We start from the raw sequence: 25422 nt of genomic DNA on the forward strand, positions 1-25422 counted from the left end.
TTAATAATCGTATGAAAACTCAAGTCTTTGTATAGCTTGGTTTAGAATAAAATTACTGAAAAAAACTATCCACTCTTCTATATCTTTCCATCTCTAGTAAAAACAAAAAAAACAGTAAAATGACATCATTTGATTGTGATTTTCCCCATACTTACCTTTATTTTTAATATTCACAAATTCCTTTAGGCCTAAAATCATTTATTTATACATTTATTGATTGTACGAGATTATTGTTACTTATAGTTATTTATCAAAAGAAATACATGTATCAAAAATTATATTCTCTGATCTTTTTTTATTTGTGTAATGTAAACAAAATTGCACAACACCCTGTACATAAAGATATTCAATCAAATAAGTAAGAAATATTTCTTTCTTATGATGAAAAAACGTTTTCTTTTTTTTCAAAACACATTTCAAAAAAAATCAGAAAATATATGTAGATTCTTGTTGAAAAATTCGCCTGTTGATATGTAAAATAATTTTTCACCAACACTTACAAAAATTAAAGTTATACAGGATGGTCCGAACATAAACTTCTGTTCAGAATATGTTGTCGAAGTTTCCCGCTTACAATTCGGACCACCCTGTATAACAAAATACATTGCATTAAAAGTCGGTCTGTTTAATACAGAAAAAGTAGTAGTAGTTTTTCGATATTTTTAAATATCAATAAATTATTTTCTAATTTACAAAAAATTTGATAATATAGTTACAAACAAAAATTTAACAAACTAAACAAAAATAATACCGATAAAAATTTTGAATTTTGTTCAAAAAGCTGCGCTTTTAAAAAATAAATATTCAACACCAAAAATATAAATACATTAGTCTTGTTTGAATCAAATACTTTCACCAAAATATACATAACTTTTTTTGTTTAATACGAATATATACACAACTTGGCAATAGAAGTATAAAATAAAATTAATATTTTATTTTATATCGGAATGTTCCATAATAATTGTTAAAAATAAAACTTCTGGATAAATTAAATTAGACAATAATTATATTTTCCCAAATATAAATTAATGAAAATAAAATTTTAGAAAGCTCATATTAAGGCAAATTAAATAAAAAAAATTTAGGATATCTCATTTAAAAAAACCTAAGTTTGTAAGAAATAAGTAACAAAATGATGTAAGAACCGTATCTTTGTATCTCTACTCATGAAAGAAAAACCCCATAAAACACACGAAAACGAGACACCCTGTACACAAGAAAAAAAATATTTACCTCGTATTATCGACTAATTTAACTTATCCAGTGAGTACCTACACCATAGGCGTACCTAGTTAAAAAACACAAAGGTTTTCTACCATTTAGGAGTGAGCTGTTTAAATAACCACTGATGGTAGGCGTTGTTTTTATCACAAGGCATCAGAGAAAGATGCGAAGTCTGCGGATGCAGTGCCATGCACTTTTTATGCACCCTGTGCATCAAGGTGTGAGTCTCCTCGTCGTAGGACCACGGGCCGTCCACTGTACCTAACCTATAAAAAATTGACAAAAAAATCTATGATAAAAGAAATCTAAATAAAGGGAGACACAACTACCGTATGATCGAAAAAAACGACGTCCAGTTGGCTGGAAAATGACGATCGGTGACATCCCCCATATAAAATGACAGCAATCTTCATTCCATGGCCATCGCTGACGCCGTTTTTTTTTCGATCGTACGGTATTTACTACGGCATATAAATCACACGGCAGGCTAACTCGTTTTGGCGGGAACGCTACGCGCATATCCTTGCGCACGCCGCCATTATGGGTGCCAGCAACAGAAATTAACCAGTGCCGTAGTCAGTCGTAGTCTTTGTCATCGACAACATACAGTTACGGCATCTTTGAGTCAGTAGCGCACGGCTTAATTTATTTCATTCTTTTCTTGCGTGATATATTTTGTTTATTGTGTGATATATTTGGTTTTTGTAGTTTAGTAGTACAATGGAAGTCCGAAATTCTTTTAGTTTTAATACTCTATCATTGCCTACAGCATTCAAAATAATTGTTATTATTAGGTATCCTGTAAAATGACAAACAAGATTCATTTCTAAATTACTGTTTTTCTGATTATCCGTATCTAGTTTTAATTTTTATGGATAGCTCATGACAATTCAGAGAGAAAAGAACAGAGGTCTCGTTGTTTATTATAATAAGGTATGCCGTTTTTAATAAGATATTTGCCAGATCATTTTGGCAATCTTCAGTACCAGTGTGTAATATTCGGACACAAAGTTTTTTAAATGTTCTTCTAAACTGGATGAATTTATCCTGGATGGGAATAATGATAGGTTTACAAGATATTGGAATTACAAGATAAAGTTGTCGTACCAGATTTTTATGAGTGCAACTGTACACTCAAATCTCGCGACAAGCTTTTATATACGTTATAAGTTCATAAAAAAAGTTTTAAAAACAAAGTTTATATTTTTCTTTTCAATGTATTTAAATAAAAGCTTGTTTTAAAAATTTTTTTTTTCTTAAATTTATTTTTTACTTTTTAGTTATGCTGGTTTCTCAGTGCCACACACTTAAACTCAATTCTTTTTCTTAAATAACTTCCTATGGGCATCCTAATAATATGTACATATATCGATTTTCATTAAAAAAGTAGAAAGACAGCTGTCAAATTTGACAGTTCAAATGTGAGACAAATAAAATGAAAACCGACTATGGGGTAGGGAGCATCCAATATATCGATTTTTATCAAAATCGGACAACTTTGAGATTTTTTTGACAGCTCAATTTTTTTCTTTCATTTTAACCCATGGCCATCCTATATATATATATAATAATAAATAAAATAAATAAAAATAAATAATATATATATATATATATATATATATATATATATATATATATATATATATATATATATATATATATATATATATATAAATATATATATATATATATATATATATATATATATATATATATATATATATATATATATATATATATATATATATATATATATATATATAGATTTTTATCAAAATCGGACAACTTTGAATTTTTTTTGACAGGTCAATTTTTTTTCTTTCATTTTAGCCCATGGCCATCCTATATATCGATTTTTATCAAAACCGGGCAACTTTGAAATTTTTTTGACAGTTGTCAAAAATTCGTGTCGTGCCTTGCAAGAAAATGTATTGTCATCGGGACTGAACCTGCATGCCAAATTTCAATTTCCTACAATGAAAGGAAGTGCTTCTAATTTAGCTTACAAGTTTTGCCCAGAACAAACATACATACAAAGCAAGTTAAATAAAAGCTTGTAAAATAAGCTAGGGACTGTTTCCCATTGGTAAAGATCTTACCATAACAACATTAGGCACCCGAGCTGGTTTAAACTCTCTGTTCCCCTTCTGGTCCTCAAAACCTACAATATTATCACGACCACTATTTTAAAATAAATTGCACTTGATTTCATATCATCAATACATAGAACACAATATCGATTAAGTTCATCCGGTTCATCAAAACTTTCAACTTTTCTTTTTCAGTGTCTCATCCGGCATCTTAATCCGGCCCTGACTCGGCACCCATAATGGTGTTTTCAAGGTCAAATTTTATAGAAATTTTAAACAATGGGATCTGAGCAGAGTTAGCCTGCCGTGTGATTTATATGCCGTGTTATCGCGATCAAACATCGTATATCGTTAATATTTTATAGAAAAGTAACTGTGACACAGTGTTGCCAGAAATGTTCGAGCGAATTTCTCCAACGGTGACTTAAACTACTTTAAACTGAGGTATCCTTAAGTAAACATCGTTAAAAAATAGATGTAGGAATATCAATAAATACTCCTACTACATATTTTAACAATTTTTATCGTGCAAAACTGCCGTAAAACTTCATATTGTCTTCTTTTTGGATAAAAAAATCCTTCAGCTCTTCAATCGACGAAATTTGACTGCAAAGTCCTTCATATTGAAGGAAATCCTTAAATTCTGGCAACACTGCTACGAAAACACTTCTTCAGGAAGACTGTTAGGTTTCTAGAGATTTTACAATGAATAGTAAAAGTTTGATGGATTCATTCAAGTTGTGTTTAACAGTACATGCGGTGTTGTGAATTCTGTGCGGTATTTGTGTTTTTCAAGGAGTTTTTTTTTTCGTTTTTCGTTGCAAAAGAACTGTTTAAAATATTTTTAAATATCTAAGATGAATCGCCAGTGCTTATTTTGCAAAAAAAGTAGACTATTCTAGTGACAAATTGATATTTCGGCGGTAAGTGACGTATTTTTCAGCTTTAACAGTGGTGTACGTAATTTAAGTTTTAAGTAGGTTATTACAAAAAGCATCATTGTAAATAAAATTATACAATAGTTGAAAAAAACAGCACGCCACTTGTAGACCGAAAAGACAGAAATACAGACGAAACTCAACAGCATTGTCATACTAAGGGCTGGCAAAGGTTAGTCTTGGGTCGAGATTTCCGTATATAACAAGAGAACAATGCCTTTATAATGTACTGAAAAAAAAGAGAGGGCAGTAAACACGTTGCCATAAACCGAGAAACTGTGCACATCGCTAAGAGACGTGGAAGGAAATATAGCAGATTTGTCGCAGTTGACCGGTCGACCCAATCAATACCTCTGTCAGTACTTAAAGTTCTAGGGAGAGGTGTACGTCATGCGTTCAGCTTCACGATTTAATTACGTCTCGTGATACTTAATTTGTTTATTTATTAACGAGTCGTTGTAATTTTCCCTATAGCTTGAATTTTCTTTAAGTGCAAGCTAGAAACACTTGCATTTTTGGTCAAAATAAGTGGAATTGAGTGGGTGTTCGATAGTGGTCGCGCTATTAGAACTCTGAATTCAAAAATCGATATCTCGAAATCTATTAGAAATAATAGATTGTAGTTTTTTCAAGAACTTTGTTAATATATCTGCTGTATTTTCTTTGTAGACAGTATGTGAAAATCTTTATCAATAAAAAAATTGCAAGATTGCTGAAAATTGCTATGGTCTAAAAGTAAATGGATGGATTGTTTACAATTTTTGAATGGAAAAAACAACCTTATCGAATTTTTCTTATGTAAGCATATTGTAAAATATCAGATCTTGAAAATAAAAAAAGTTTCAATATCTAAAGTGGTTCTTGAGTTATGGCTCTCTCTTTTTAACTCGCATAAAACAAATCGTGAATTCAGGAATATTTCCAAATCTTTTTTATTTATATTTATTCATGATAAAACTTACCTGCAGAAGGCTAATTTAATGCCTTGGGCGTCCGCTTCTATACACCTCTCCCCTACTCCAAGCTGACCCTTGGCGTTCAGTCTGATCAGCTGATTATTGCCGTAACCGTGGCAATGCTGCAATGCCATCAAAGATGGCGGACCGTGACCCAAAGTGTCCAAACATTTGCCATCGACCGCCAAAGATCTGTCGTTAAAACAAAACAAAAATATTTTGTCAAAAACATTACAGTCAAATTAAGAATATGTTCTATTTAGAAATATTACAAAATTACATAAAAAAATCTACATATATACAGGGTGACCCAGGCTTCCGAAGAAGCTCCATATTCGGTTTTTGGTTTGTGATTTTTATTTCAATATTTTTTACGTAATGTGTGTGTAATGGTTACGCCTATTTGAGAATATTTTTGTCCACATACAGGGTGATTCAAACACAGTGGATTTCCCATTAAATTTCCTTTCCAAAAATACCATAAAGTTATATACTATACCCAGTGGTTTTTGAAATATATCGTTTTTAAACTAAATTTACTGCGAGCCCTCTCAAAATTCTTAAATCTCGAAGTTTAAAAAATTTTAATAGGAAATACTGTATAATAGCGTTGATTGAAAGAATTGGGAAGATAATAATTCGCCCATAATAGACGAATTCGTGATAAGGCTGATTTAATTTCCCCTTACGTCTCAAGTGCTGTACGGTGGTGACACCAATCGTTCTGCGGTCAACGCATAAAACACTTATTTTCTCTAATTCAGCCAGCGAATATAGTTGCCATAATAAAATGAGTAATATCTCTAATACATTTGACGAAAATATCTTTGGATAAAAAATCCGCGTTTATGTATTGAAAATTTATTCGTATTAAACATGGAATAAACAACAAAAATAAAAATTCTTTTCTACGTACTGAATATGTCCTATGATCGAAAAAAGTCGTTTAGTTGGCTTGGAAATGACGATTATTGACATTTACCATAATAGTTTACATACGAAATAACAGCGATCTTCATTTCCAAGCCAACTCTGACGCCGTTCTTTGTTTAATTACGTAATGTTATGTTAAATTGTTTAATGACAGAAAATCCCGTATTATTAACGTACTGTACCCAAAATCGGTATATCTACGGATTAATCAATAGTTCTGGCAACACTGTCCCCGGCCACCACTCACTCTGTCGACTGAAAGCAGAACTACGGTACAGTATTCTTGGATCGGATATATTTGTCAGAAACTGACATTGTCACTTGGAAGTGACAATAAAATGTCTGTTTTCTTGACGAAACCGTCTAAAATAAACAGAAAATATTTATTTGAGTGATAAAATATTAAAAAATGTCACAAACTAGCCTAGACCCTCCTGCTTCCAAAGAAAAAAATGAAGAGAAAGCTTCGAAATCGATAGCAGTGACACAAATTAACGATGTAATCCAGTTTCAAGAACCGAATACTTCGAAAAGTTACTCGCTGAAAACGGAAATACGTATCGACATAGTTGAACAGGGTGAAACAGATAAACGTGCGGTGGAAAACGATGATTCCGTCATATCTTTGTCACTTTTTACCGATGAAAATAAAACAAAGACAGGTAGAGTGATGTTCTTTCGTTAAGGTTACGTCTTCTAAGCCATAAAATTACATTCAATAATAATTATACTAAGAGACATTGCAACATTTATGGAGAGTGCTTTAATTTTCACTATAGGCTTGGTGCACACACATTTCAGTTGATTTTTAAAAGTACGGCAGTAGTCAGAACTCTCTGACTCTGTATTTCACGCAGTCTCGCATTTACAGTTCGTGTTGATAGCATTGAAACAATATTAAAATCGGGACTTTGTCGTATATTTAAGTATTTTAGCTTTTCTACTGTTTGAAACTATAAAATTCTCAGGAACAGGTTTGCGTGATGTGACGCTGCTTGAGGTAGTAAAAATTAAGTAAAAAATAATCAGAACTGGGCGTCGTGTTGTGTTGCGACAATTTCAAATGTTAATAAAATTGTTGAAAAAATAATAACACGTAAAGGAGGGCGTAATTACGTGGTTGTTGGGTGCAATAACATTCAATAACTCAACTTTCCCGGATATTCAACTCTCCCGAAACAACATTTTATAGCTTCACAACTTCTCACACCAATTTGATCAAAAGCAAAAATGGATTCAAGCAGCTCGACGAAACAAGTGAGTAAACAAAGTGCACTGACTTGAACACTATAGTTGTATTGAAGAATCGTAATTTTTACATTGATTGATAGAAAACTTATTGACTCACAAATAACAAAGTCAAAACCTTGTTCTTATTTAAAAAAATTGTAGTTTTATGGCTTAGTGACATATTCTTGACGATTGACCTATAGTTGAAACCATAAAAACCAAACTAAAACACTCATCTAGTTTTTTTATTGTATATCTATAAGATCCAATAGAGGCTGAAGAGAGTTATGCAACCATGGATGCCTGTATTAAGGAGAAAACTACCAATACCATTGGAGCAACTATTTTTAGTTCTAACGACCGTACCCAGAGGGTAAAAGAATATTCCCATCCCAGGGCTATTTAAAATCATTTCATTTTTTTTCATGGCAAATATCGTAAAAAAAGGCGTCTAGTTGGGTTGGAAATGCGATCGATGACATTCACCATACAAAATGAAGTGATCCTCATTTCCAAGCCATCACTGGCGCCGTTTTTTTTCGATCATATCATCCCGAAATACTTGATATTAAATTCTGAACATTTTTTCATGCAGAGTAGTGTAAATTTATTATACAAGGTGAGTCTTGAATAAAGGCAAATATTTGTAGGCGCGTAGTGATATTGGCAACGAATATTTCCATTCGAATTTTGCAGGAAATTTCAGAAATTTCCGAAATATTCGGTCCCAAAATCGCGAATATTCGCAAAAATTCGAATTTTGCAAGAAATTTATTTTCAAAATTCAAGACATTAAGCAAAAATTTAACGAAAGTGAATCAAGTAAGCCGATTCTTAAGTCAGAAGAAAAAGAATGCTTTAATGCGCCTTACAAAATAAAAAACCTATGGCTCTTGAACCAATGCAGTTTGCCGCGAATCTCTTGGATCCCTGTTTCCTGGGAGAGCACCTTAACAATGAAGAACACATAACCGCTATGGAATTTATCAACAATATCAACAACAATCATCCTCAGTTTGTCAATAATAAAGAAGCCATTTTTACAGATGTAACAAATTATTGCGCCAAATCGGGTTTATGGGCTCTCGACTACGTTTGGATGTCAGTTAAAAATGTAGACTGTCTAAGTTGGTGGCAAGCAATGTGTAAAAATACTCAGTTAAAATATTTAGCTGTTGCTCTGCTGTCTTTACCAACGTCATCTGCAGCCACAGAGAGAAGTTTCAGTACTTACAGTTTTATCCACACTAAAAAAAGAAATCGCTTAACTGCACAAAGAGCCGGTAAAATAATGTTCGTAGCTCATAACAATAAATTATTACTACAAAAACAAAAAGTGGATATGGAGCATGATATTCAACAACATGAAATTCCTCCAGCACCACTAGAACTCGTGGAGGTAGAGGTCCATCCTTCAGAATCAGAACCAGATGATATATCAGATATATCTGATTTGGAAATAGAAACTGACGAAGACAGTACTACTACTACTATAATACCCTATGAAGATGGGACCAGCTCGGCGCCTGATATTCCGGAATAGAATAATTCAGTTATTTGTGTTTTACGTTTTTTAAATTTATATTTCGTGCTTTTTTCTTTTTTTTTAAATTCATAGTCATAGTTCGTGGCTTATGCACAAAATACAAATATTACCAAATTATTTTTGTTATTGGTTATGTTTATGACTTTTATGGGTTATGTATTGTTTATTAAAAATATAACAACTAATATTATGTTTATTGTTTTTTTTCCACTTACATGTTGGTATCAAATGTCTATCTAATTTATTCCTTTATTGTATCGACAAAAAATATGTAAAATTGTAAAATTTCCTAATATTTCATAAATTTCCGAAAATTTCCGAAAGTTTGAGACATTTCCTACAACAGTCAAAAATTTCTGAAATATTAACATCACTAGGCGCGGTATATTTCAAATCCTGACACACGTCTGTGAGGTTTGTTTGGCGAAAAAAAATTGAAAATTTGCTGTTTTTTTTTTCAATTTTTAGTTAAAAATACATAATATCTTGATATTAAGGCAACAAAAGTACCTAGTAGATTAAATTTACAAAAAAGAAACGCCAGAAAAACAATATCACTGTACTTCTTTGTACTGTACCATTCGTGTGTGGTTCGCCATCACAGTTACAGTCGATAGCAGGTTAGTCACAGTCGCAAAATATGAGCAAAAAAGATATTTTTTTCAAACGTCACAAAAGTATTAATTTTTGCGACGTGATTGACAATATAAAAGTCATTTTAACGCCTAGGCATAAAAGTACGAAAATATATTATGAAACTGACATAAAGTGTCAAATTCAACGAGCGTAACTATAGTTTCTCGATATGTAATTACATACAAGGTATGACTTTAAAATCTTTTTATATTATTTGGAACGTTTGAAATTGTTTAAAAATTATTTGTGGCGTTTGAAAAAAATAGCATGTTCTATTCGGAGTAAAAATGACTTTCTGTGCCTCGCCTGTATGTCAAACGTACAGCCTAGCCACAAAAAGTGTCATTTTTACTCCTAATAAAACAATATACTATTTTTTAAAAAATAAATAACTCGGGTATTTTATTTTGAACTCATTTAAAAAACTGTAAAGAGAAAATATGTTTCTTTTTTTCGAGATCCACCAACCCTGAAAATATTTGCACTCATATAAGACTCACCCTGTACATTCATTCATATTTGAAGAAAACAATCGAAATGAGTTAAAACAGCCCACCTAACCTCACAAAAACTAACCAAACGTAAATTCCAGATGATGGTGGGTAGAAGTGAAGCCCCGCCCCCTTACGAGAGCTCCGCCCCTCCTCCTTATACCACCCATAGATCGTTTAACGCCCCCTCAAGTCGCGCACCCCAATACGGCTACCCCGATCCCTCCGACAGACCATTATCACCCCCAGACTCGGACTACATGGCCGCCTTCATTCACCTGGAACTACGCCTGGCGTTCATCAGGAAAGTGTTCTTCCTGCTGGCCCTACAGCTCGTCTTGACAGCTGGCTTTGTTTTTTTCGCCATGCATCACGAGCAAACCAGAATATACATCAAGACCAACGTCCCGATGTCTTGGGTCATGTTCATGTTGTGGCTGGTGCTCTATATCGTTTTGATGTGTTACAAAATCGCTAGGCAACTATTCCCTTTGAATTTTGTACTGTTGTTGCTCTTTACCATCGCTATGTCGTACATTTGCGCTAAAATCAGCCTGGTATTTTCTACCAAAGTCGTCGGGATGACTTTGGCTGGCACGGGATTGATTTGTCTTATCGTGACGTTTCTAGCCTGTCAAACTTGGTTCGATATAACCAAGTGGGCGGCGATTATAGGTATAGCGTCGCTGATTTTGTTGGTTTACGGGGTGGTGATATCGGTTGTTTTTCTATTCACGTATTCGCCGATTATGTGGCTGGTTTATTCGGCATTGTGCACTATGATGTTCACTGTGTTTTTGCTGTACGACATGCAGTGTATATTGGGAGGCAGAAGACACGAGATGGCACCGGACGAGTATATTTTCGGGGCTTTAACTTTGTACGTGGATATAATTATGATTTTCATGTATATGCTACAATTAGTAAACGCTTGTTCGCGATAGCGTATTGTATATTCTGTTAAATAAAATTATGTTCAATGATTCACTTTTTTTTTATTTCAAAGGATTAGTACACTACATCGAATGTATAGAATGTTCAGCCATCGTTATAGATAATAGACAAATTACTGCATATTTTTTTTAGTAATTGTCATTGTCATTTCACTTGTGGTTATAGATGTTAGTGTGTGTTACAGATGATAGATACGACAGACCATTATCACCCACAGACTCAGACTACATGGCCGCCTTCATTCACCTGGAACTACGCCTGGCGTTCATCAGGAAAGTGTTCTTCCTGCTGCAGCCTTACAGCTCGTCTTGACAGCTGGCTTTGTTTTTTTCGCCATGCGTCACGAGCAAACCAGAATATACATCAAGACCAACGTCCCGATGTCTTGGGTCACGTTTATGTTGTGGCTGGTGCTCTATATCGTTTTGATGTGTTACAAAATCGCTAGGCAACTATTCCCTTTGAATTTTGTACTGTTGTTGCTCTTTACCATCGCTATGTCGTACATTTGCGCTAAAATCAGCCTGGTATTTTCTACCAAAGTCGTCGGGATGACTTTGGCTGGCACCGGATTGATTTGTCTTATCGTGACGTTTCTAGCCTGTCAAACTTGGTTCGATATAACCAAGTGGGCGGCGATTATAGGTATAGCGTCGCTGATTTTGTTGGTTTACGGGGTGGTGATATCGGTTGTTTTTCTATTCACGTATTCGCCGATTATGTGGCTGGTTTATTCGGCATTGTGCACTATGATGTTCACTGTGTTTTTGCTGTACGACATGCAGTGTATATTGGGAGGAAGAAGACACGAGATGGCACCGGACGAGTATATTTTCGGGGCTTTGACTATGTACGTGGATATAATTATGATTTTCATGTATATGCTACAATTAGTAAACGCTTGTTCGCGGTAGCGTATTGTATGTAGCATTCTGTTAAATAAAATTATGTTCAATAATTCACGTTTTTTTTTTATTTCAAATGATTAGTACATGAAAAAATACCTTAAAATTTTCATGTACTTATAAAGTCCAATATATTTTGTTCTAGTGGGTCAATCTTTTCAGCAATTTGTAGCTAAATTATCTGACTCTTATAGGCCAGACAAATAGGACTTATTGAAGGGGTGTAACTTGGAAAAAAATGTGTTGAAAAGCTAATTATTGGTCCATTTGAAGTGTAAGAGTAGTATTCTAGGTTTGCACGGTTCTTCGACCGCTGCTCAACTCGGGAAGCCTAGAAGATGTCAAAATTCTTGGATTTTTTACGTTTTCGCCTATAGTTCCCCAACGAGAACGAGGTTGAAGTTGCTGCCACTATTATAGGAGAGGACATACAATACTTACCCAAGCTGGATCATTTTTGCAACTATGTGGAGGAAGCCATTCAAAAATTTCTGAGGCTTCTTATACATACAAAAGTAACACCTAAAAGAGAAGCATACACAACGAATTAATACTGAAGTCACAGTCATTTTTGACCCTGTATTTAGCGCTGCAAGACCATCGACTCTTTCTCGATCTATTAAAGAAATAATATATAGGATGTTCCATTTACAAAAAACGAAGAAAAATTATTCTATATTTTAGAAAGTTTGGCGTAGAATTTTGGACACTCTGTATGATTTGAGATTACGATATTTATAGCAAAGTAAGTATAGACCATCTAAAGTAAATACCTAGTATAGTTTTAATTTCAGGACAGTTCTTGTATTTTTAATATTTTTTTTTAAAAGGCTGAAAAATATATATTTTTTATTTATTTATTAATATTTCTGGAACTATCGAAATATATTTACTCATATCTGACGATTATGTGAAGTGATGTGAAAGTAAGACAAAATTGCCATAATATACGAGGTGTTTCATTTAAAAAAAATAATCCCGATCTACTCACACTTTTTGAGCCATCCTGTAGTAGTTAAAATATTTTTCTGAAATACATTCTAGTTCATACTTTAGGTTCGCACTTAAACAAAATGGGTAAGTTTTTTATTCTAGGAGCTACAGATGCCCGACGCACTGTTGCCGGATCCTGTATAGTCTATTTCTAAAAGCCTGATAGCACAAGACCCTCATTATATTATAAATGCAAAAGGCGCTTTCTTGTATATAGTGTGACACGTCAAAAGATGGGATCAATTTCATTTTAAGGGTATATTAGAATTTAATTCTCTTTAATTCATGTAATAATGAAATATTCGCTAAAACCATAGATTTAGGAAGTAACAGATATCACATTATGCATTTTAACCCGATCAAACATTCGGAGGTTGATTACGTACTGTAAAAATCAATTGAGATAGAGAAGGCGACATTGCCACATATCAAATTTGTGCCTATCTACTTAGTTTGATTTGCAGAAAAGGTTACTTTAAAACCTTCACCGGATATCAATAAATCTCAATTTATTAATTAAATTAATAGTTTATTTTTAAAGGAGCATGCGTAATAATATGTTATTAACCAGAGGATATATGCGTTACTATTAAAAACAGGTTTACTGTTTAATGTGCTGAAACATCTAGAACTATTGGCAACGTCGCTGCTAGTCTACCTGAATGAAATGAGCCGTCCGTCCCACCACCCCTCGCGACGGCCCATGGTCCGTTATAGCGTACTACGTTTAGCTTACGGTGTGTTTGAAGTCGGAATCAAATGCGAAGTGAACTTTTCAGTGTTTTTCAGTAGTTTTTGTTTTTGTTTAATGTACTTTTGAATCTGCGAATTTTCAATATGGTACGACAGTGTCAAATGTGTGGATAAATAAACTCAAATTACCCGATTTGTCTTTTCACCAAGTAGGTATTGTTTCCGCCGCGCCGTAATCGTACATAGGCGTCCCACAAGGGAGCCTCTCACAATTAAAATAATTTCTAATTATATTTGTTGAATTTTGATCTATTAAAACAAGAACGTAGTAGCCGGTAATTGAATTATAATTCGTCTCAATTACTACCTAACTGTTGTAGATCATAACAAATTTGAATATAAACGTTACATTTGAAACTTTATTATAAGCCAGAAAGTGACATTTTTTTCTTAAAATTGCGTCCTATTTTGGTCATTATATACGATATTCTAAAGGAATTTTGCTCAATAAATAAACAAAGGTGTTTACCTGACCTTTTTACATTTTATTGCTTTATTATATCTGCCCCTTCGGCCCTGTTTAGACAATTTTTTACCACCGTACAAATACATCTTCCTAGAGTTATTTGTACGGTGTGTTTAACTTTTTTTAGAATGGGACGAACCGTAAATAATTCTTAGGCTACTAGTTTTATACATACCTATATAGAGAGCGACCCAGGCCTCCAAAAAAACTTTTTACCTATTACGTTTTTGGTTTGTGATTTTTACTTCAATTTTTTACATAAGATGGGGGCCATTGTAACGCACATTTTCAAAATATTTTTGTCAACATACAGGGTGATTCAAACCGCAATACATATGCTAAATACAGTTCATGAAGATTAGGACATTTAACTAAAATTTGATTATCTGATGAAGCTACCTTTAAAATTAATGGATTTGTCTTATATTTTCAAAGTAAAATCTTGTCTTATATTTTCAAAAAAAAACACAATTTTCTCATTAAATATTGATTTTAGGTATAGGAAGTTATTAATAATACAAGATTAAACAACTATTATACAGTACTTCACAGGAAGCTATCGATTACGAACTAACTAAAAAAAGGTAAAACTAAAACCTTAACTATCATTTGAGATTAAACGGGAAGTTCTAAATAATGTTGCCTATTCTAAACAAGAAAAATTTATAAGTTAAGTTTTATAACATTCCTAATTAAATTTGGGCGAAAAGAATATTTCTGTTTGCTGTAGGTAATTTTCTCAGGGAAAATACGTAAATAAAAATGACTTTTTAAGTCAAAAAAAGTCAAAAGGACAAGTTATTCTAAAAAAGGACTATCCTATTCAAAAAAGGGCAAGTGGCAACCCTAGGTATTTCTGGAATGGAAATTTAATGGCAAATCTACAACTTTGGTTTGAAAATATGTTTCGGCCACCTATGTTTACAAAAATGTCTAAAATGTGCCTAAATGCCTACATATTCTGAAAAAAAATTGAAAGAAGAGCCACCAATCACAAACCTAATATAGAACTGTTTCGGAAGCCTGAGTCACCCTGTAAATATTCAAAAGTAACTGAAAGTTTATATAGAAATAACTGAAAGTTTAAATTGAAAATCGACGTTGGAGTGATTTTCGAAAACTACTAACGTTTCAACATAAGTATATGTGGGATATTAATTGTATTATTATATTAGACCTTATAACAAAACTCATCTGACGAAAAAGTGTTAATGTAGTATATTAATATGGAGTAAACATTTTACTAATTACTTTACTTTTACTTTACTAATTAAATTCGTTCCAAAAAACGATACGCCACTGGCCATTAAACAATCCCAAATGCGCCTAGTTGCCGGGGTCGGAAATTTTAGACTGCTCTGTCTCTTCTGTCCTTGTTTGACACATTGGAATGTTTGATACACTACCAACGAGTATTTATGAATGAGATGTTCGGTCTATCTTTATAATGTCTTTGGCTAAAACGTAACGTTTCGGAACTTTTTTTGGGCCTCCTCAGTCGAGCGGCGGTCAAGCAACCGTGCCAAACCTAGGAAACTTCTCTTTCTCCCCAAATGGTCCAATCAAAACAATAATTACCTTTCCAACACTTCCAAGTTACCCCTTTAAGTCCTATTTGACTGGCACATAAAGAATCAAATAATTTAACTATAAATGGCTAAAAAAATCTCGGATATGTTTAACCTTACTTTAACAATGGCACATGAAAAATCTGTTTCGTTTATGTATGTATAACTTAAAGCTGTGGAGGAGATTTTGTTTATGGAACTTACCTTAATTCACCATAATGAACATTCGGTGGCAGTTCTGGATATTTATCCAAAACGTCATAGGCTACGTTATCCATGTACCATTGGAAACTCTTGCAGTTTAACCTAAAATATTATTTTATACCCAGTTAATGCATAATAACTATGAAAAAGTTTGATTCAGAAATTTTCATTTTAATTTTTTCCTGGAAATCTGAATACAAACTATAACTAAACAAAAATATTTTACCTGTCTTTCAAGGCGAGTTGTTCAGTGATATCGCCCATATCCAGATATTTAGCCATTGGTTCTCTTGTGTAGAAATATTCCTTGTATTTGGCATCAAACCACGTTTCGATAACCCTCTTATAATTAATTGTAATTAGGGAACCTTTTTTCTTTTGGGCCAACTTGCCGAAATTGTAAGGCATAAAACTGCGATAGACATGACCTAAAATTAATTACTATAATAAGTTTATTAAGTCTACTCTCATTTTCTTTTAACTAAAAAAAAGTCAAAAACTAAACTGTCCTAAAAAGTTTGATTTAGTGGTTCCAAAAATCGTTCCAATATATTTTTAGAAACTTAATTGGTTGTACATTATATTGGCATGTGAACCCCCAAATCTAATGCCCCTTTTTGGAAAAAAAACTAATTTAACGGGTACCATTTAAAAATCAAAAGCTGTAATAATTTCCGGTAAAAAGTCAAAACAAATTCGTGGTACGAAAATTGTTTTTTATGACGATGAGCAAACGAGTAAATTTTCTTGTGCGCAAAAATAAACTCCCGTTTAAACAGCGTAATAAATTTTAGAGGCCATAAGTGGACGTGCTTGTGTGCAAACTAGTCACCTAACTAGTGCGCGACTCCGAAAATTGGAACCACAAAAAACAATACTTTTGACGATAAGTTTATAATCTGTATAATCTGTGATATAATGCTGTTTTAATATAAATATTATTTTCAATTTATTTCTGTAATCTGTACATTTTTTGTTTCCGCAATATTCCTGCTTAAAAACTTTTTTTTTAATTTTTATATACACACTTTTATGCAAAAAAAAAGAAAAAAAATTGAACCTAACCAACAATTTGTGTGGTTTATTTTTGTTTACATCTTTGAATAAGAAAACTAAGGAAGGAGCATATCAAAAATATTAGGTACACCGCGATGGGCCTCAAATATGGCCGACTTAAATTCCGGTTTATCAGTGTCGTTCTAATTTTATTTAAAAAATGTAAAACTATGATGTAGGGTAGACGTGGGGTAGACTCAATAATTTGTTGTTTTATTTTACGTTGTGAATAAATGTTGGTAGTTATTAAAATTGTTATAAAATATATAATTCTAATAAAAATAGATAAGTTATAATAAGTATTTATTACCACAAACATCCGATACGCTACTGAAGCAGGTAAGTCAAATTAACGTATCTAAATTCTTTGACATCTAATCTTTGACAAGTAATAAATAAAAGCTAAAATGCAAGAAAAATGTATAATTTAGTTAATTTAAGTGAATTTCATAAATGATCGGTTTACTACACGTATGTATATTATATGTATAGTCACTTACTAGCGAAAAGTTGTTCCATTATTTCACTCAATTTTTACCGAGATCTACCGCACGCTACACAACCAACTATTTTAGAGTCTTTTTCGATAAATCGCGATAGTGTCACTGTTAATTTAAGTGCTGCCACAATTTCCATCTAGATTTACTACCTTTATACAACTATCAGTAGTAGAATAAATAATAAATAACATAAAATAAGTTCCGTAAAGACTGACAAATCCACAAAATTTCAAATCAAATTCAAATGTGTCAAATGAATCGTCAAACAGAACTGTCAAGGATCCCCACCCTAGAGTGCTTTTATGGTGCTTTTTCCGCCCACCATGCATGAATACATGGATAGCATTATGCTCCTTCCTTAGTCTTCTTATTCAAAGGTTTATATGTTTTGTTCATTATTTATAGTGATTTACAATAATTTTGTTAAATTATACGAATATTCTCGTTGATTATTGGTTTAAAATAAATATGACAATGTCCTCCAATAGAATGCATAGAGAAGCTGAATAAATTAGGCAAAGAAAACAAAGTCCTCCTACACTGGGTGCCTGCTCACCAAGGGATAGAAGGCAATGAAAAAGCAAATAATCTAGCTAGGAAAGGAGCGAACACTCCACTAACTGGACCAGAACCGTTCTGCTTTCCAAATGGTAACCGACTCAAGGCGGAACTCAAGAACTTGGAAGATTCCATCCGCAACCTGGAATGGAAATCTTGCAATGGTCTAAGACACTCGAAGAAGTTTCTGAGGGCTTATGATCAAGAAAAATCACAGATCTTCCTGGGTCTGAGTAAGAACAATCTTCGGATTGTCACGGGGTTTTTAACAGGACACTGTCTCCTCAATGAACACCTCAGTAGATTGAAACTAAGAAGAAACGGCGAATGCAGATTCTGTGGGGAAGATGGGGAAACACCAGTACACCTCATCACTGAGTGTGCCGAGACGACAACCATTCGTGCCATGAATTTTGGTACGACTGATATTGGAGATGGAGAACTACCCTCTATAAAACCGTCCCAGATACTGGCTTTTGTCAAAGCCCTGGGACTGTATGATGAGCTATGATTCAAGAAAGGGGGACACAATGGATCTGTAAGGTCGAAGTGATTAACCCCCCTCCCACTCATTCTAAATTCTAATTCTAATGTCCTCCAATGGAAAGGTGAGTATACTCTGTTTTTTTTCTCAGGTAAGATTTCGACAGACGATGACAGAAGAAAAGCAGATGACGTCCCATACCAATCTATTTATTTTACTAAAAAAAGTTTCTAATAATTTTTAAGTTACCTATGGATGGGTTTAAATATAAATCCGTCATGCGTCGTGTCTTGTTGTTTTTAACCAGTTTTATTGGTTTATTTAAAAAATGACAGATCGTAATTCAATTTTATTGGTTTGACGGAACGACGAACGACAAACGAACGCCGATGCGTATGAACATGCCTTTAGATTTTTGTCATTTTTGACGCTTGTCAAAGTCTTGCCAAATTATAGGTTATAATTTTGTGTCAACTTTTGTTAAATACCCTGCGTTTTGGAAGATGATGCATTTTGATTCGTATTATTACGTGTGTTTTGTGTCTTTTGAAGTTAAGTGGAGGAAAAATCGAGTGAAAATTTACTGTAGACCCAGAGCACAGTTTATGGTTAATACTCGCTGCTCAGGCAGAAAGTCTTATATACCAATGAAGTTGCCATCGATAAAGTTTGTATACCATTTCGTCGTAGATAAGTGCATCTCGTATATGGTAGAAGGATCAAACTAAACACATATTAAAAACTGGAGTAGCTGTAAAATATCGACATCACACGATAGGTAAATAATGGATTTTAGTACTGCAGAAAAATAATGTCAAAAGGTACTGGTTTAAAAAAATTAAGATAAGTAATAATTAATAAGTTAATTAATCAACTTTTAAGGTATAAAATTTGGTAGGTGTTATTATTAATAAAATAGTTTGTTTTATTTACCTATGTTGTTTTATTTATTCCTGTGGAATATTACAAATTTGTATTTGTACATAAGTTATATTGATAAATATAATCATAAATGCGGGTAGTTTCATAAAGCTTGAAAGTAAATAATAGTTCTTTTTTATATTTTTTTGGTATGTAGTGTCTTGTTCTTGTTTGTTATGTATTAACACATACCGTTTTTATTAAATAAAATAACTCAATTACATTTTTTCAGTTTTATACAGTTTTTTTCACAATATTTTGAAGTAATCACTTGTCAATCAAATTTTAAATATATCCTGCTATGCGTTCCAGTTGTACCAACTTATTTCTTTGTAAAATAAAATAACTACTTTGAAATTAAAATGACAGACACATCTATCACTGTCAAGGATCTTCTCGTTGGACAGACTATAGCTTAACTCTAATAATTCTAATTCTGTGCTAGCAAATGAGCTAGATGCTTTGCCTAAACCGTTATTCAGAAGCTACAAACGATATACACATCTATCGATAAAAATATGCATGAAAATTTACTTCCTAACACACAAAGGAGGATACCAGAGGATATCGGTACACAGGTACAGTATCAAGTTTATTATGATTTTCTTAGCTTTAAATTAAATGTTTTTTTTTTGTGTTGCACGATCGTGCGAACCTTACCACTTTTCATCTCGCTAGCTCGTGTGTCACGGCTTTGAATTTTTACTCCCAGCGCGCGTATAGAAGTTTTACTTCAAAAAAATAAAAACACGGCTTTTCAACCCTGCTACTGACTATAAGTATAATACCCCTGTTTATACAGGGTGTCCGAAAATTAATGCAACAAAATTTGGTCATAGATTCTTGAAGAAAAAATAGGCGACCCGTATTTTTTATTTTTGGCCAGTGGCCCCCCTTTTCGGATTTACAGCCCCCTGAATGTCGCCCCTAAAAAGCGTTTTTTTTTAATATCTCAGGGCCCTGTTGGACGAAAATCACTAAATTTGGTACACGTTGTTTTACCATAAAATGACATTTTTTGACGCTATTAACTTTTTTTTTATTTTCATCAGTGGCGTCCCTACGGTATTTAAACTAAATATTATTGAAGAAAAAAATGGTACGCCACTGTTTTTTTTTTAAATAAAAATTATTTTTAAAATCTACATTAAATTTGGTACAACTTTATCTCTTGACTTTTTTCTTTTTTTTTCGTACGACGCACCGTTTTCGCGTAAAAAAATAAAAACCATTTTCATACTTGACTAAATCGCTAAAATTTTACCGTAAATTTCAATGGCAAAATTTTCAAAACGGCAAACTTAAGTTTAAAATAATTTTTTATTTTACAAAATTTTGTTTTTATTACCTAAGTGCAAACCAAAATGTCCAAAAATCTAAATTTCCGTTTTTTAAATTCTGCTATGAAAATTTGCATTAAAGTTGTAGTGATTTGGTAATGTGTGAGAATGTACGAAAAGAAGTCGAGAAATAAAGTTGTACCAAATTTAATGTAGATTTTAAAAATAATTTTTATTTAAAAAAAAACACTGGCGTACCATTTTTTTCTTCAATAATATTTAGTTTAAATACCGCAGGGACACCACTGATAAAAATAAAAAAAGTTAATAGCATCAAAAAATGTAATTTTATTGTAAAACAACGTGTACCAAATTTAGTGATTTTCGTCCAACAGGGCCCTAAGATATTAAAAAAAACCTTTTTAGGGGCGAAATTCAGGGGCCTGTAAATCCGAAAAGGGGAGCCACTGGCCAAAAATAAAAAAGACGGGTCGCCTATTTGTTTTTCAAGAATCTATGACCAAATTTTGTTGCATTAATTTCCGGACACCCTGTATATTAACTATTATTACTGTTGAGGGTTGGAACCTTTGGTATTACACAGCAAAATAAAACACTAAATCACCACTATAAACCAAAACACTTTTACTTTTACACCGGACGCGCCTTTCGCTAACCATGTTAGCATCATCAGCAGATGATTAAAAACAGTTTCCAATCATCAATGTTGTGGTGAATGAGTGTTTTATTTTGCTATATATTAACTAGTTATGCAGCGTGAGTTAGTTTTGGGAGTTCATTGATAGATGGCAATGAGAATTGCATCGCGGGTCTTTCAAAAATTCGAAAAGAACGGTAAACTAATAAGAGTTATTAACCTAATAAGTTTACCGTTCTTGCGATTGTCCCACTTAGTTTGAAATTCGAATTTTTGAAAGACCCGCGATGCAATTCTCGTAGCCATCTATCAATGAACGCCCATAACTAACTCACGCTGAATAACTAGTTAATATATAAACAAGGATAATACTCACCGACTCTTGAACACGGAACCCATTCAATACTACCCCCGCACTGCCAAATCTTGAAACTGAGCTCAAAGTTCTCCCCACCCCACACCAGCAATCCTGGATCGTAGGATCCGATCTCCAAAAAGAACTTCCTGTCAATGGCGAACAATCCTCCAGCATGCGTAGGACTTTTATAGGGCTCGCTGTTGTATTTCCGCTTCTTTAACTCCCTTTGAGGCACCTCATTTTCTTTGTAGAGCATACCCCACTCGAAGATGCCTCTGAAATGGCGGTCTTCGCCGTATACCGGGCGATACTCGAAGGTTTTGTGGTCAACTCCGTCGATTATGGGGACTGTCATGGTGGAACGGTCCCTGTATATCGGGGCAAGGAGAGGGGGTAGCCAGTTTGTGTTCACCTCACAATGGGCGTCTGTGAAGAACAGAATTCTATGGTTTATAGAGATTTAATAACACAACACTGGAAATAGTAGAAGAGTATACAGGGTGAGTCTTTCCTAATTTAAATGAATGGAGATTTTGAAGATAATTTTTATGTTAAGAGAGTTCAGTGGTGTACCACTTTTTTCTCCAAAAATATTCAACGTAAAACCAGTATGGACGACACTGGTTGAAATAAGTAAAATTCTTTGTACACCAAAAAAGGTATTTTGATACATAAAAAACGTGTATCAAGATTGATAAAGATATCTATAATAAATTCAGAGTTATTATAAAAAAAAGTTTTTTTTAAAAAACTTTACCACCCTGTATCTCAGAAATTAAGATGTTTAGGACATACATGCATATGAAGTTTTTCTCTTAGAGTAGGTCCAAAAATCACGCCCTTAAATATTAGCATGTCATTAAGGAACACCCTGTATACAGTTAATAACAGAACACTGGAAACAGTAGAAGAATATACACGGTGAATCTCAAATAAACGCGAATATTTTAGAGACCGCAGAAACACGTCTATGAGTTTTTTTCGCGGAAAAAATTGAAAATTTGGAATTTTTCTTAATTATTTGAAAAAACAAGCAATGATCCAGGGGTTCTCAAAATTTAAGCAAAAAATATTGATGATGATAGATGATAAGCAAAAAAGAAATGAGGGTAATGATGATTTTATAATAAAACCTTTTAAAGCCACAAAAAATGGGAAAATTAAACATAAACCAGACACGCTCAAAACGTAAAAAAATGAATAAAATTATTAAATTTAAATCACTCTCTTTATTTTGGAGTTATTTGAAAAACAAAAACCAGAAAATATGCTTCAATTATCAAGATCTAAACACCTGAAAATATTGCTAAATATTTTAAACAAATAAATAAAAATAAAACTCTTACCTAAAAATACTATAACTTCTCCTTTAGCCTCCACAGCCCCCCTTGATCTAGTTCTGATCAACCCCTCCCTCTGAGCGTTCCTGATCAGCCTCACCTTACCGTCAAACTGATCAATATACTTCTCCAAATCGTACTTCAGATTTTCTTTGTCAGAAAAATCATCCACCAACAAGATTTCTTTCAGTATATAACTCGGTGTGCGGTTCAGAACACTGTGTACTGTCCTCAGCAAAACTGACCAACCTTCATTATGAAATACTATTATCACACTGGTTGTTGGTAGATTGGTTGGATACTTCCAGTGTTTACACTCTTCTAATCTAGTGTCTAAAATTGTTCTGTCTAAGGATATTTCATCTGAACATGCAACATTCATTCCATAGTCTGATTCTGATTGATCAGCATCGTTTTGCTGATCCTGCCTCAAATGATGGGGCTGTCCTTTCTCTCCAGGGCCATCCCTGTCCTCTATTTCAGCTGGTTCGAAATTACCCAGCCCTGAGACCAGCTTAGGCACCTCTTTGTCTTTCTTATCCTGCATAAAACACAATAAATCTGATTATGCATTGTCTTGAATAGTATTTTAAGGAAAACAGAGTTTTCTAGATACCTAAAACTTGACAAGTACTAAAAAATAAGTTACTTACTTGTCTTAGTTGTGCTGATAATGGAGAATTAAAACTACTACTAGAATCTTTATCATAGCTTGCTAATAAGTAAATTATAAACACTAGAAGGATGAAAAAAGCTATTAGCCTAACTGTACGCAGTCTTCGGCTTAAATATATAACAAAAGACATCTTTTTTGCCTCAAATTTTCATTCCTTAATAAGAATATGGGACCTGAAAACACCTAAAAGAATAACAAAACGTCTATTTTTAATTTAATTATAATTATTATGACTGGTGAGGTATTACCCAATGATCCAAAATTACCGTAAATTGGAAATGCTTTATATTATAAATATATTATAAAAATAAGTCTGTTTTTTAAATAAATTTATGTTAAAAGATGTTCTTGCACTGCACACGTAAACAAACCCGGTCCTGATGACATCAAAATATGATTTTGACATTCAAAGTTCAAAGTTAAATGCCAAATATACAAGAAAAATTATGAATATTTTAACTCTGTTTTAAACTACATTTTATCAACCCAGATAATACTAAAAAAGGCAAAATTCTGTAGTTAAATAACTATATAATTTAAGTAATAAATATCTTTTAAAAAAGTTTTTGAATTTGAAATTTTATGATGTGTCAAGAACTGCATACTAATAATCTGTGGTTTTTTGACTTTGACAATCAGCTGATTTTTAAAACAAGTGGATATGGAACCTTGAAGAAATCCAATTTTTCTTGCTAATTATGTTTACTATTGTGACATACCCTATTGAAAATTTCTAAGCACAAGAATAAAACATGATATCCTTAGAGTAACGCATTCAGTTTCGTGATATTTCTCGTAAGATAACGGCTAAAACATGGCTTCTTCGATCAACACGGTTCCTTTGTTACAAGAAGATGATTCAGATAACGAGAACCCAGAAAGTTTAGCTCTTGGAGACAACATACCTTTATATAAGCCTTTGGAACCGAAAGACAAGTTTTACACAGTTTACTTTATATTTTATCTTTTAGGAATCGTAACAATTTTACCATGGAACTTCTATATCACTGCAAACGATGTAGGTTATCATTTTGAAGGTTTTTGATTACCACTGAAATAAAATTTTTTAGTATTGGATGTATAAATTTAGAGATATTCATAGAACCAATGTTACAACAGCAAGTGAAGTTACAAATAAAACACAACTGCAAGCTGAATTCACATCGTACATTAATGCAGCTTCTGCTATACCGAATCTTTTATTTTTAATTCTGAATACAGCTATAAGTCACAGGTAAGTTCTGTAATAAGCTCTTTTTAGTACTGTAATAGATATATTTTAGGGTTTCTCTTAATAAAAGGATTCTAGGATCTCTAATTTTTATGTTCCTGTTTATGATAGAGACTTTAGTCTTTGTGTTGATAGATACAGATGAATGTAAGTACCACAGAGATAGTTAATATACCGTGTGTTGCATCGTCGACCTGAGCATAGGAAATCCCATGTAAATTTTAAAAATAATGAATATAATTTCCCCATTTAAAATTTAGAAATAAACTTCTCTGTTAAGCAAATGGTTAGTTTTTATTTATCATTTTTAGAACTTACATGGGATTTCCTATAATCTGTTCAGGTTGGCGATGTAACATGTAACACACTGTATAAAGACATACATGTTTGAAACAGAATTATTTCAGGGCAGTACATGTTTTTTCTGATAACATTATTAACTGTGGTATTACTAAACAGTAAGTATAATT

The 25422-nt window shown here is 32.9% G+C and overlaps 3 protein-coding genes across 6 annotated transcripts in view; 2 read left to right on the top strand and 1 right to left on the bottom strand.

Annotated features, from left to right (window-relative positions):
* Nucleotides 1-1028: 1028 nt before the first annotated feature.
* The window catches only part of LOC115890377 (N-acetylgalactosaminyltransferase 7), a 26371-nt gene continuing 1977 nt past the window's right edge, over nt 1029-25422 (bottom strand). Inside the window, exons 1-8 of one of the 2 annotated variants that reach the window (XM_030910583.1) lie at nt 23970-24109; nt 23699-23904; nt 23052-23586; nt 21724-22131; nt 16117-16318; nt 15891-15992; nt 5218-5403; nt 1029-1493 (exon numbers count right to left, since the gene is read on the bottom strand). In XM_030910583.1, the coding sequence (XP_030766443.1) occupies nt 1316-1493; nt 5218-5403; nt 15891-15992; nt 16117-16318; nt 21724-22131; nt 23052-23586; nt 23699-23851 (1764 nt within the window). In that variant the 5' untranslated portion in view covers nt 23852-23904; nt 23970-24109 and the 3' untranslated portion in view covers nt 1029-1315. Of the gene's footprint in view, nt 1494-5217; nt 5404-15890; nt 15993-16116; nt 16319-21723; nt 22132-23051; nt 23587-23698; nt 23905-23969; nt 24110-25422 lie in introns of those variants that run through there. The other variant, XM_030910582.1, reaches the window with a different exon arrangement.
* Nucleotides 6415-11924, top strand: LOC115890379 (protein lifeguard 2-like). Of its 2 annotated transcripts, XM_030910589.1 has the most exons (4): nt 6415-6806; nt 7638-7747; nt 10149-10307; nt 11230-11924. In XM_030910589.1, the coding sequence occupies exons 1-4, from the start codon at nt 6554-6556 to the stop codon at nt 11311-11313; spliced, it is 606 nt and encodes a 201-aa protein (XP_030766449.1). In that variant the 5' UTR covers nt 6415-6553; the 3' UTR covers nt 11314-11924. The 2 variants fall into 2 exon arrangements, with proteins under 2 accessions (XP_030766449.1, XP_030766448.1); XM_030910588.1 differs by lacking the exon at nt 11230-11924 and having other exon boundaries at nt 6416-6806; nt 10149-11220.
* The window catches only part of LOC115890378 (equilibrative nucleoside transporter 1-like), a 5990-nt gene continuing 4913 nt past the window's right edge, over nt 24346-25422 (top strand). The window contains exons 1-4 of one of the 2 annotated variants that reach the window (XM_030910587.1): nt 24346-24739; nt 24792-24955; nt 25005-25099; nt 25360-25410. In XM_030910587.1, the coding sequence (XP_030766447.1) occupies nt 24536-24739; nt 24792-24955; nt 25005-25099; nt 25360-25410 (514 nt within the window). In that variant the 5' untranslated portion in view covers nt 24346-24535. The remainder of the gene's footprint in view (nt 24740-24791; nt 24956-25004; nt 25100-25359; nt 25411-25422) is intronic. The other variant, XM_030910586.1, reaches the window with a different exon arrangement.

The sequence above is a fragment of the Sitophilus oryzae genome, unplaced genomic scaffold (assembly GCF_002938485.1).
Source record: "Sitophilus oryzae breed Bouriz unplaced genomic scaffold, Soryzae_2.0 scaffold_863_pilon_pilon, whole genome shotgun sequence".
In the NCBI taxonomy this organism is placed as follows: domain Eukaryota; kingdom Metazoa; phylum Arthropoda; class Insecta; order Coleoptera; family Curculionidae; genus Sitophilus; species Sitophilus oryzae.